General features: G+C 36.7%; 1 protein-coding gene across 1 annotated transcript; it reads right to left on the bottom strand.

Moving 5' to 3' along the window:
- Nucleotides 1–3,623: 3,623 nt before the first annotated feature.
- On the bottom strand, nucleotides 3,624–12,491 carry LOC131935477 (uncharacterized). The gene is made up of 13 exons (XM_059291874.1): nucleotides 12,373–12,491; nucleotides 11,222–11,294; nucleotides 10,329–10,444; nucleotides 9,349–9,378; nucleotides 8,066–8,116; nucleotides 7,843–7,927; nucleotides 6,636–6,751; nucleotides 6,101–6,127; nucleotides 5,619–5,709; nucleotides 5,199–5,265; nucleotides 4,487–4,535; nucleotides 4,171–4,215; nucleotides 3,624–3,711 (listed from the first exon to the last, which is right to left on the bottom strand). The coding sequence occupies exons 1-13, from the start codon at nucleotides 12,428–12,430 to the stop codon at nucleotides 3,635–3,637; spliced, it is 885 nt and encodes a 294-aa protein (XP_059147857.1). The 5' UTR covers nucleotides 12,431–12,491; the 3' UTR covers nucleotides 3,624–3,634.
- Nucleotides 12,492–12,672: the final 181 nt, after the last annotated feature.

The raw sequence follows: 12,672 nt of genomic DNA, 5'->3' as shown, positions 1-12,672 counted from the left end.
GAATAATTTACTCTAGGTTCTAGTAAACAGAATTTTAAATAGAATGTAAAAAAAAAATATCGAGATGTATTGCGCAGATAAAAAAATATTATTTGACTGCTACACATGTTAATTGTATATATTTGAAAACGGTTACTTAAACTTGTCCAAAAGCGTGCATCAATATGCAGATAAAATTAAAATCAAGTAACTGTTTATGTACAAAACTTATGTAAATAAAATGTATGAACAATTATTTTTGAGCAAATCGACAGAGCTGTGGTCTATAAGAATTTCGAATAGTTTTATTTTTAATTTTAAGTACAGTTACAATGTGAATATTTATACAGTTTAATTATACCGTGTAGTACTTTTTTTTAGCTATTTCTCAAATTTAAAAAAAATTGTCACTTGAAATACCAAGCTTTCAAATGCATTCAAACAATGTGTTTAGATATATTAATAAAAGCCTTGCACGGTTAAGAAATCTGTTTTTTTTAGCGATTGCATTTATTTAAGGCGATAGTAATCTAACTCCCTATTTTATAAGTAAAATCTGATAGACGACTGTAGCAAAGTACGGTAGAAAATAAAGGGTAACCCTTGCATGCGATACTCCTATCTTATCTGTCAAGTTAATTAAAAAAGTGAATTGGATAGCTTAAACCAAAATATACGTTGAGAAGAATGGGGTAGGGGGGGAGTAGGGGTTATATGTATGCCGACCGTAGCTAACGGCTTATAAACGTACTTGAAGACAGTGGCGTCGCTAGGTCGGGTTTCCCCTGTGCGGCACTTCGTGGTGTAACCCCACCCCTCACCCCGAGAAAGAATATATATATATATATATATATATATATATATATATATATATATATATATATATATATATATATATATATATATATATATGTGTGTGTGTGTGTGTGTGTGTGTATCGGCCGACATAGTTAAATATATCCCCCATAAGCGTATATGAATGTGTATAAGCTTTAATCACTGCAGACGTGATAGCAACGATGTTTATCTACAGTCTTTTACTTAAAATAATATAGTTGGATGTAGCATTGTTTTCTCTATAGCTAGCACGTTTACGTCATGGTGTCACACCCACACCCTTGTTATAAATGTCGATTGTACTTAAAAGACTATTAAACTTTAATTAAATATTAATTGAACTGGCAAAAAAAGCATTTTTATTCTGTACATTTTGCAATTTTTTTTTGTCTTGGTGTTACCCCTTAAATGGCGTCACCCTGTGCGGTCCGCATCCCCCCCCCCCGCCCTTGCTACGCCTCTGCTTGAAGAAACAAAGACGTGTTTTTGCCAGTGTGCCCCGTGGCGCGACTAGGCGTGTGTATTATCACAGCTTCAGTCGGTATGAGATTACTTTCGTTGGAATTTAAATTAAAAAATTTTCTTCAGGACAGCGATGATTAAATCTGTGACGCGAAGCACGCTTCATCCAATATGCTAGTAGACGTTCTCCACGGGATTTGGAATCGTCTACAGATAACTACAGTTTTTATTTGAAGCTAGATAAAAGAGTAATTTAGTTGGGGTGGTATTGACTTTCTGGGTGTTAATAAAGAACGAAGAAAAAATGTTTGAAATGTGTTGGCATCTGGGAGGTATGAGTGGATTAAAGATGTACGTGGCTGTTGACTTAGATTATAATACACTGAAATTATTTTTTACATTTTATTTCAAAATTAAATCACCGATCTTTCGAGTTATTTTTTTAACATCAAAGTTGTTTAACAAAAACCCACGAGAATGAATTTTTTTTTCAAATACAGAAGTAAACATAGAGGCTTAGATGTCGTTGTTAGTGGGTATCTACTTACTTTGTAAAGTATTGTAAACGAAATGGTGTGTGTATATTAATGGTACCGCCCATTGTACTTCAGGTATTTATCATCATCATTTCAGGTCCGTACCCAAGACACATGGGGCACATGAAGTATAGTTCATCTGCTTCAAATACCTCGGCATATGAATGGACAGTGTGTTGAGCACTATACCCAGCCGCCTTTGTTTTCTAACTTGAGTTAGGTACCCATTAGAGCTGGGTGGACTCAGGGACGTACTGCAGCCTTGAACCCAAGCATCTAACTCGAGACTCTCGGGCTAGTAGTCTAGCCATAGGCCACGCCATACCAATGTGCAACTATCAAACCACTACTGAAACTGTTTGTTTAGTTGGCGAGTTGAAATCACATTTGTTTTACTGAGTAAAAATTATTTAATATACACAGTCGTGTTCTTCTTCGTTCTCGATTATAATATTGGAAGAGATTCGTCCAACATCATTGAAATGTATGAGTCAACACTGCTGACTTCAGCCTGCTTGTCTTTCTGGTCAGTGTTTCTTCCAGGCATCCTTTGGAAATGGAATTTATGTAGCAAAATATATAATACGAGCCGACCCGCTACGTATCATACGCCGCTATTTAGTTGTTGTTTTTTTCTACTTTTCAGTAATTCATAATTTGTGAATTCGACAGTACCAATGCTGCCACTAAAAATATTTGCTTAAAAACACTAACCCCCCCCCTCCCCCCCCTCCCCCCCCCCCCCCCCCCCCGTCAAAGCAGCCTCCTCTTAGTTTCCTCCTCTATGTTTAAAATCTTTTCAAACTAAATTATCTGCCCCTAATAGCCGTCATCAAACCCGGCACTATGATTGTAAAATGTAAACAGCGTGAACCACAGCTCACCAGTCCATGTGAGGGGGTGGGGGTGGTAGCGATAGAGAGGAAGAGAGGGGACTGTAAGGCGCGCTTGCAGCTTGTTTTCTATCGGTTCCCAGAAGAGAATTATATATAGATATATAAAATATATCCCCCCCCCCACGAAAATTTCAAGAAAAAAGTCTGGAAGAAACACAGGTTCTGGTTCTATTGCTTTTGTCACCCCAGAACAATCAGCAAGGTGTGGGAGCTGCCGTCAAGGTTTTCATATAGTTTAGCAGAGTGCTTTTGGGTTACTCTCTCATATGTGTCATTACCGTCTCAAGCTATTGTTCAATGGCCAGACAAAATTCCCCCACCCCCCAAGGCTAGACTAATTGGTTCTCATCAAGATTTTGCTTCCTCCCTCATTGCTTCGTGTTGGGGGTGGGGGGAACTACAGTATCACAATTCGTGATTTTTTGGGTTAGCAAGTTCAAGGGAGGTCTCTACCGCAAAACCACACCATGACTGGAATACAGCTACAAATTTTTAGCCTGATAACACAACATGTCAACTTCTTTTAATATTGGCACAATGAGGTCTGGCTCTGTACAGCAGTACACAGCAGGAAATAAGATTTAAGAAGGCTATAATCAAGAAATATGTTGTTTTTTTCTTTATAAATCTTAAACCTTATTAGTTGCGCTAACCCAATCCATGATATCTATAGAGATATTGTTACAAATTCTGACATCTTTTTGCATACGATATATCTAGTAACGAAATGCTATTCTAATGTTCCCCATGCTATAAAAGACGATATTCTGTGTCTTTTTCAGCTTAAAAATGTCTCAAAACACTTACAATTAAAAAAATCATCAATGTAAACCGTCATTCACAGAGCACAACACAGAAAGAAAAAGCGAATACATGATTAATGCATGAGAATCTTTAATGCTAACTACGTATTACAATTGTTGGTTAATCTTGTACGAGAATATTGACAGTTTCCGACAAGGCAACTTGGTATGGTCCAGATATTATTTCAGCTAGGCGCCCTGAAAATACATCTCTCATTTATTATAAGAAAAAAAATGTATTTATACTTATAGGCCTACTATTCACTTTTTATATGATGGCTTGGTTGAATGGTAGAGCGCTTGGCTTCTATCCAGAAGGTGTTCTATCCAGAAGGACTCGAGTTCGGAACTCGGTTTGGTCTAGTGATTTTAGGACGTAACTGAGTCCAGCCAGCTCTGATGGGTACCTGACTTATGTTGGGCATAATACTTTCATATGATGAGGTCAGAAACACATTAACTTTGTTTCATCTACCTAATGGATTGGTAGGTCTAAAGAGAAACTTTACTTTCGAATCAGCCTTATCATAAACCATTTTGTTCCGATTACTTTTAATAATAAAACAACTAGAAGAAATACCATAGTAAACTCTAAGTAAAAATGTTATTAAGTCTTCAAAATGTAAGTGTATGTACAAGGTAGATTTAGGTTCTTACTAATAACTGGTTTCTTGCTTATAATTTCTGTCGCTTTCAATGTATCTGAAATAATGAAAATAAAAATCGTGAAATGCATCAATGTTTCTCACATTTCAGAAGTCATCGTACATATTTTAGATAAACATAGATTGTGAGATTATCTTTAATGTACTCAGCTACAATAAAACCAACTTTTCTGTACAATGTAGGTACATTATTTATTTTATAATTTTTTCCTATGTCCCTACAAATCCATTTTCTGTTTACTGAAAAATATGTTTTTTAGCGATACAATTAATCTCAAAGACGGCATTATTTACATTGGTTTACCCACCACAATCATATCCAGTTCGATGAGTTTCAAACTTGCCAACAAGTTTCATCTGTTGATTTAAAATCAAAATGTTGTCCATTAACTTGGTGTTCATAAAATTAAATTTAGTGCCTACGTGGGTTATGCATACAAAAGAGTATTAGTAAAAATTTCCAAATTCTAAAAACAATATAGAATTTAAGGCAGTAGTCCTCGCCAAAATATAATGAGTAATATCTACCCCCACCCCCCACCCCTCTACCTCCCAGAGTTTCTTCCAGGCATATTTTCGGGGGGGGGGGCTGGGGTCTGTCCCCCCGAATAAAATATTATTTAAAAAAAATATACTTTTAACAGTGTCCGCCCACCCCCCTCGGAAATTTTAGTCCGCCCAACCCCCCCCCCCCCCCCCCCCCCCAAAAAAAATTAATTCCCCCCACCTCCGGAGAAAAAGGAGTAAAAAGTCTGGAAGAAATACTGCACGAGCAAACTCCTCGTTCCAAGTTCACAGCTAATAAGTTCACTGGATCGAATCTCATTCACAGAGCTGCTTGAAAAACAACCAGATAATCCAACATAATGCCATAAGTGTGGGTACTGCTCATCTAGCCCACGTTCGCACGTAATTGCATACACCAATAACGAATAGATTAGTCTCAACATTGAGTCACCTATATTTTTCCTTGCTATCCGCCCCCCCCCCCCCCAAAAAAAAAATAACAACGTCCCTTACCAGATCAGTAACTACGTCTATAGAGCAAGTGGTTTGTGCTAAACATTGGGTAAAATACTGCAGGTACCTAAAACACACAAAAAAAACTTTCTTGTTAAACTCTGAAAAGTCCAACAACAATTTTTTTTTAAATATATTTTGATAATTTCGAACTGACACACATCTGGACTTAGAGCTGTCAGGTAATTTTATTTAAGACACATTTCTCGTTTTCGAGAACATGTTGTGGTTTTTTTTTAATATATAAATACTCATTCTTTTCATTTTATTTTATTTTTGTTTTAATTTTTTAACATAAGTAATCTTTGATGGCTTATAGAAGTTCTGTTGACGTACACATTAATCAATTAATGATTTAAAATTGGATTAATTTTGTGTTTAATTGAAATAATAAATTATTAACTTTTTTTAGCAACTTACGGACAAGTCCAGATAGGTTCGTCCTTGAACTTGCTTTGCAAAATGTTGTCAAAGTAAGCGACAACACATTTATCTGTTGTTGTTTTACATGCTGGAGTCGGAAAATGTGTTGGGAAGGTGGGGGTGGGATGGTGGGAATGAATTTACTATTGAATGACTTGTTTTAATATCATTCAAGGTATACTAGCAAAAATGAATAATGTTTGAAAAGTGAGTATAAATAAAAGAGTTGGTATTGCGGGCTTAGCAACACTAATTCTGTCTGGTCTCACTGATTACAACTAGTTATAATGGGTACCTGACATAGTTTGGGTAAAATTGCTCTTGACTACCTAGTTATCTGGTTATACATCTGCGTTACTTGAATACAAATGCTAATGTAAAATTTCTTGGACTTTGCTCCAAAAATAAGCTTTTCACTTTTTGTATATACATTATACTAACATACAATTTTTTAAATGAAAAACTTTGTAAACACTAACCTGTGTTAATTAGCTCACTTCTTAAATCTGTAAATAAAAACATAAATTGTCAACTGTTAAAAGCTATTATATTAAGATCAGAAGCGGTTTAAGTTTACATAAATTTAGGTAGACAAAGACAAACATCTTTGGACAAAACTTGTTAACATTAGTTTAACATAATATAGTCAAACGTGTTTTGTTCATACATGTACAAATGACATGTACACAGTACAATTCAACGTGTTCAATACACTTAGTCACAAAAAACATTAACGTTACACAATACAAATTGTGTGTTTATCACAACTACAAACCACATATACATGACATAAAACAAGGTGTGCATTAATCACATTTACAAACCTCATATACATAACACGAAACAAAGTGTGTAATAATAAAATTTACAAACCATATATACGTAACACGAAACAAAGTGTGCATTAATCAAATTTAAAAACCACATATGCATAACAATACAAGGTGTGTATGCATCGAATCTACAAACCACATATACATTACATGAAACTATGTGTTTATCAAATCTACAAACCACATCTGAGCTGGAATCTTGACAACTCCTCTGTAAACACGGCCATGGCTTCCCTCACTTCTTCTGGCGGTGCCAGCAACGTTGATTGGGTACAGTGGAAAAACGTCAACAACGACCGAAAATATGAGAACAGTTTGCTAATAGTTGATATCTCGGTGAAGTAAATATGTGTAGCAAATTTTAATCATGTTTGTAAGTTGTTCTTATTCAACTGTAGGGGCCCCAAAAGTCTCTGCTTTATATGTATTGAGTATATGTCTAGTGGGGTCCCCAAAAGTCTCTGCTTTATATGTATTGAGTCAATGTCTAGTGGGGTCCCCAAAAGTCTCTGCTTTATATGTATTGAGTCAATGTCTAGTGGGGGCCCCAAAAGTCTCTGCTTTATATGTATTGAAATGTCTATTGTGGGCCCCAAAAGTCTATGCTTTATATGTATTGAGTCAATGTCTATTGTGGGCCCCAAAAGTCTCTGCTTTATATGTATTGAGTCAATGTCTAGTGGGGGCCCCAAAAGTCTCTGCTTTATATGTATTGAGTCAATGTCTAGTGGGGTCCCCAAAAGTCTCTGCTTTATATGTATTGAGTCAATGTCTAGTGGGGTCCCCAAAAGTCTCTGCTTTATATGTATTGAGTCAATGTCTAGTGGGGTCCCCAAAAGTCTCTGCTTTATATGTATTGAAATGTCTATTGTGGGCCCCAAAAGTCTATGCTTTATATGTATTGAGTCAATGTCTATTGTGGGCCCCAAAAGTCTCTGCTTTATATGTATTGAGTCAATGTCTAGTGGGGGCCCCAAAAGTCTCTGCTTTATATGTATTGAGTCAATGTCTAGTGGGGTCCCCAAAAGTCTCTGCTTTATATGTATTGAGTCAATGTCTAGTGGGGTCCCCAAAAGTCTCTGCTTTATATGTATTGAGTCAATGTCTAGTGGGGGCCCCAAAAATCTCTGCTTTATATGTATTGAGTCTATTGTGGGCCCCAAAAATCTCTGCTCTATATGTATTGAGTCAATGTCTATTGTGGGCCCCAAAAAACTCTGCTTTATATGTATTGAGTCAATGTCTAGTGTGTGCCCCAAAAGTCAATGCCCTATATGTGTAGCGACAGTGTAGAGGTGGGCTTAATAATTTAAGTTTAAATTGACTTCCGGCAAACTCTACTTGGGGAGGAGGAGGTGGGTGGTAGTTAAGCCTTTTTTTTTACTTACTGACAGATTAATGTCGGAGTGTTAGAGTAGGTCCCCAGTGTGTCGAGGTAGGTGTTTAGACAAACATTTGTTGTGGATGGATAACCTGAAGGTTATAATTTTATTATACAATAGGGTAAAAAACATAACAATATCAACTAGATGGACAAGTGTTGCAGCTGTTTGTTCACATATCAATCTTATAACCACCGTGGTAAATATTTTAGAACATAAATATACATACTGTTCGGAATTTTCATTGGTTGCACGCTAGACAAATACACGGGAGGCAAGTCTGAAACAGAGTGTTATTTTTATTTTAATCGTATGCCAATAGATATTCGGGACGAAGTAGTCGAATGGTAGAGCATAAACTGCTAAACCGAAAGTCTTGAGTTCGAATCCAGCTCTAATGAGTATTTAATTTACGTTAGGGAAAGTAAAGGCAGCCGGGCATTGTGCTGACCATATTGTCCTTTCATATGCTGAGATCTCAGAAACAGGTGAACTCTACTTCACTCGAACCATGGACCATCGGGTTCGAAAGGGAATAATCATTCGCGTGTCAACTCAGAAGCTATTTGTATAGAACTAAACCAAAACTCAACTATCATTAACTTATTTCTATCCCTGTCGCCTAACCCTATTTATTACCCCACACCACAGAAACTGAAGTAGGTCATTAGAAGGACAGTTAATCCGGGCACTAAGTCTAACCCTAAGCATTAGTTACAGAGTTTCTTCCAGGCATCTCTTCGGGCGGGCGAAGCCCCCCCCCCCCCCCGAAAATTTTTTACCGCCCCCCCGAACGAAATGAAATTTATATAATTTATATAATTTATATAGAAAATATATACTTTTAACAGTGTCCGCCCCCCCCCCCCCGAAGAAAGTCTACCGCCCCCCCCCCCCCGAAGATTTCAAGTGCCCCCCCCCCCGTAGAAAAAAGTCTGGAAGAAACACTGATTAGTTAGTGTTACGTTTAGGTTTAAGGTTATGGTGAAGATTTGGGCTGAACAATATTTTGGATGGGTAAAGCTTGGTCTTTACATTTCCAGTTCCCCCGCTTGATTTTAATATAGAAGAGCTAGGCAAAGTGAATGTTGCGATTGTTTCATACTTTCGATTTTTTTGCGCTCGTATAAAATAATAAATACATAAAAACTTTTATAATTACTAGCTTTTATAAATGCACTAAAAGGGCATCTTACTTTCTTATATGTTTATTAGATAGTATTAAGGGTATACATATTAGTTTTGTAGAAACTGAGAGGATGGGAGGGAAACGGAAAGGCAGTGATTTAGTGATAATGTACTGGACCTACGTGTTTATAATCAGTATATGTTAATATTTCACTTCAATAAAAATCTTAACTTTTTGCGACATGAACATTTTCATGGTTTTTATTGTTAAGTTTTGAGATGTATCCTTCTTCTGCCTACAAAATATTATATATATATATATATATATATATATATATATATATATATATATATATATATATATATATATTTGGCGTGACTTACTTAAAAACAGTGTTAGCTCTGTATCAACAGCTGTAGATGTAAAAATAAGTTATTAAAATACCATATTCTATGCTAAACAGATACGGAAAATAATGGTAAGGGTCGTCCACACTCGTAACACACTCATAGGACAAGGAGGTTCGCACTTTAGTGACGCTGTGTGACGAGGGGCTTGTACGGAGGGGGGTGTCAAAAAGGGTATCGTGATTTATGAACCCCTCCCCCTTATAACAACATCGTGATTGTTGTTTTGAAAGTATTAAGTCAACACGTTTAACGCTATGCATGGCTGTATAAAGCGCTGTGCATACGTCCTTTCATAGGCTTTATGTGACCGCGCTCGCTGGACCGTGGAGAACGCTGAAACGTGAAGCCTGGTCCAAGATCAAGGTGACAAAGTAAACACCAATAACAGATAGACCTGCATGTATTTTTTTTCCATGCACTAGTACTTTATTAGAACTTTTAGAGATTGTATTTAACCGGTGTACTGTTAAACGCGTCTCTTTTGTTTGTATTAAAGTTTTTTTTCTGTTTGTTACAAATAGAACGCAGACACAAGAGTTGCTTTTTCATATATTAAAAGGCGTTTGCTTGTGCGTATTTGTGCGTGTATTTAAGTTTCGTTTTGTATGGTTTTTTGTGTGTTTGGTTGTGTGGTTTCGGCTGTGGTTGCGTATGTTGTTTTAAATCTTCGTATGTGTTTATGTTTGTGTGTGTGAGTGTATTTGTGTGTGTGTGTGTGAGTGCGTGCGAGCGTGTGTGTGTTTGTGTGTGTGTTTGTGTGAGTGTGTGTGTGTGTGTGTTTGTGTTTCTGCACCTGTACCCTTGCACAACATGTCTAGATAAGTAACATGACATACACACATTTTTTTTTCTGGATAAATAACTTGATCATTACGTTTCATCCGCGCCAAAAAATATTAATTTTAGTATTTTAGGACATATTAGACTGAGTTTTTAAAATAAAACCAACTTACTACAGTTGTGTGTGAACAAGCCTGGCTCCCGTTGTAAACGTCCCAAGATGTATTTTATTTCATCGGCCTCGGCATTTTCTAAATTGACCACACACTTCAAATACTCGTTGATTCCCCTGAAAGATTTGTTTTTTCAATATAGCGTGCGTTTACATTTTCAAAGGAATGCTATTGTCCACATTAAAAAAAACACTTTAACACGTAAATAAATCTACTAATATCACTGGGTCGATGCCAGTGTAGTGTAATAAAAATACGCTTTCGAACCTGACGGTTCATTGGGTAGGTGAAGTAGAGTTCTCCTGGGTAGTGCACTAGCCTCAAAGCGAATAGTACGTGAGTAAGTTTTATGTTGACGGTGTGGCCGAGAGGTAGAGCGCTAGATTACTGAAGGACGTCCCTGACTCCGCCCAAATCAGAGGCGTAGCGACCCTACCCGGCACCCGGGGACAAACTTTTCGATTTGCACCCCCTCCCCCCCCCCCCCTCAAGTTTCGATTTGCACCCCCTCAACATTTCAATTTATTTTTCCAACCCATTTTGGCGTCCCCTAAGGTCGGCGCCCGGGGACATATGTACCCCCCCCCCCATCGCTACGCTACTGGCCCAAATCTGGGTACATGACTCGCATCAGGGAAACAAAGGCGCCGTGAATGGGACTGGCTACATTATCCTCTTGCATTCCGAGGTCGTTAAAACAGATAAACTCTACTTCTTCTGCACCATATGTCTTGGGCACGAACGGGAAAAGATTTTGATCATCGAGTTTTATGTTCATTTTTTTTTTAAATTATTTTTGTGAATTATGCTCTAAACACATAATTATTGCATTGATGTTACATTGCTAAACACATATCTAAACCTACAGTTGTGTTTATTTATCTTTTATTTACCTGCAAATTCCATCATCTGTTTCCTCACTTTTGATGAATGTCGTCAAACAAATGTGCTGATTTTTGCAACATTCTAGAAAATATTTGTCAATCCTATCACAATTTTCTTATAAATATGCCTATACGCCTATACACCTATACGCCTATACGTCTATACTCATATACTCATATACGCCTATACGCCTATACGCCTATACGCCTATACGCCTATACGTCTATACGCCTATACACCTACACGCCTATACGCCTATACGTCTATACGCCTATACGCCTATACACCTATACACCTATACGCCAATACGTCTATACGCCTATACACCTATACGCTTATACGAATATACGCCTTTACGCTTATACGCCTATATGCCTATATGCCTATATGCCTATATGCCTATATGCCTATATGCCTATATGCCTATAAGCCTATATGCTTATATGCTAAAGGCCACTATAGCTACTTCACTGTCACAAATGTTGTGATATCCAAACTAAATTAATTTCAGATTTAAAACTTAAATGTTATTAAAAAGGGACGTTTGCTTTAGGTAAAATTGAAACTTAAATGTTATTAAAAAGGGACGTTTGCTTTAGGTTAAATTGAAACTTAAATGTTATTAAAAAGGGACGTTTGCTTTAGGTTAAATTGAAACTTAAATGTTTAGGATATTGTGAGCTTTCACGTTAGGCTATTTGTATGTGTACGTATTCTGGTGCATGTTTGTGGGAATTGTGAGTTAGTGTTTGTGTTTTAACACGTGTGTGTTTGTGTGTATATAAAGTGTTTATATGTACGATGTTGTTATGTTTCGCGTGCATGGAGTGAGTAAATTTCAGTAGGTGCGTCTGTGTATGTGTATGTTGTATGTATGTTTCAGGGTGTACGGGTTTAAGTGGGTGACTTTAAGCGCTTCATTTACCGAAGTAATATACGTTGTTCAGCGATGAAAATTTTAATCAAGTATTTGTTGAAAAAAAAAACTGCCATTGTTTTTACAACATCGTAATTATAGATTATAACTAAATGAGTTTTATCTAACTTGGTGTTAATAGGACACGCAACCACCACTACTAAAGCGAAGCTCACAAAAAAAACTATACTTCTATTGTTAGAACAAATTAGTCATCACATCACTGTGTTCTAATCTACTTACCTGCGTGTAGACACGCGAAGAAGCAAACACAAAGCACAGCAACTACACGGGTTATCATTTGGATCTGCTAAAACTTTACTTCTCGAAACTTAACAGTAAATATCACTTTCAACCAACAGTAAACAGAACAAGTAATTAAAAAATTATTTTTAATTTTTAATTTTTTTTTGTGGCCAAATTTATGCTAATTGTGATCTTGTTGACCACACACAGATACCCTCACATTAATGTTAAAATGTCTTATACAACAGCTACAATAAATTGTGTTGAGATCTTTTGTCAGCGTAAAGGACGCAATTT

The sequence above is a fragment of the Physella acuta genome, unplaced genomic scaffold, assembly GCF_028476545.2.
Source record: "Physella acuta isolate Inbredline_101_S28 unplaced genomic scaffold, ASM2847654v3 ptg000145l, whole genome shotgun sequence".
In the NCBI taxonomy this organism is placed as follows: Eukaryota; Metazoa; Mollusca; class Gastropoda; family Physidae; genus Physella; species Physella acuta.
This window is presented reverse-complemented; position numbering and strand designations above follow the sequence as displayed.

What these genes read in the sequence shown, in the direction of transcription:
- LOC131935477 (XM_059291874.1), bottom strand. Translation starts at nt 12,430, where the DNA reads ATGATAACCCGTGTAGTTGCTGTGCTTTGTGTTTGCTTCTTCGCGTGT. An exon ending in TAGACGTAGTTACTGATCTG is followed by an intron (nt 4,536 to 5,198) that starts GTAAGGGACGTT and finishes TTAAATCAACAG; the next exon opens with ATGAAACTTGTTGGCAAGTT. An exon ending in AAGCAAGAAACCAGTTATTA is followed by an intron (nt 3,712 to 4,170) that starts GTAAGAACCTAA and finishes ATGTATTTTCAG; the next exon opens with GGCGCCTAGCTGAAATAATA.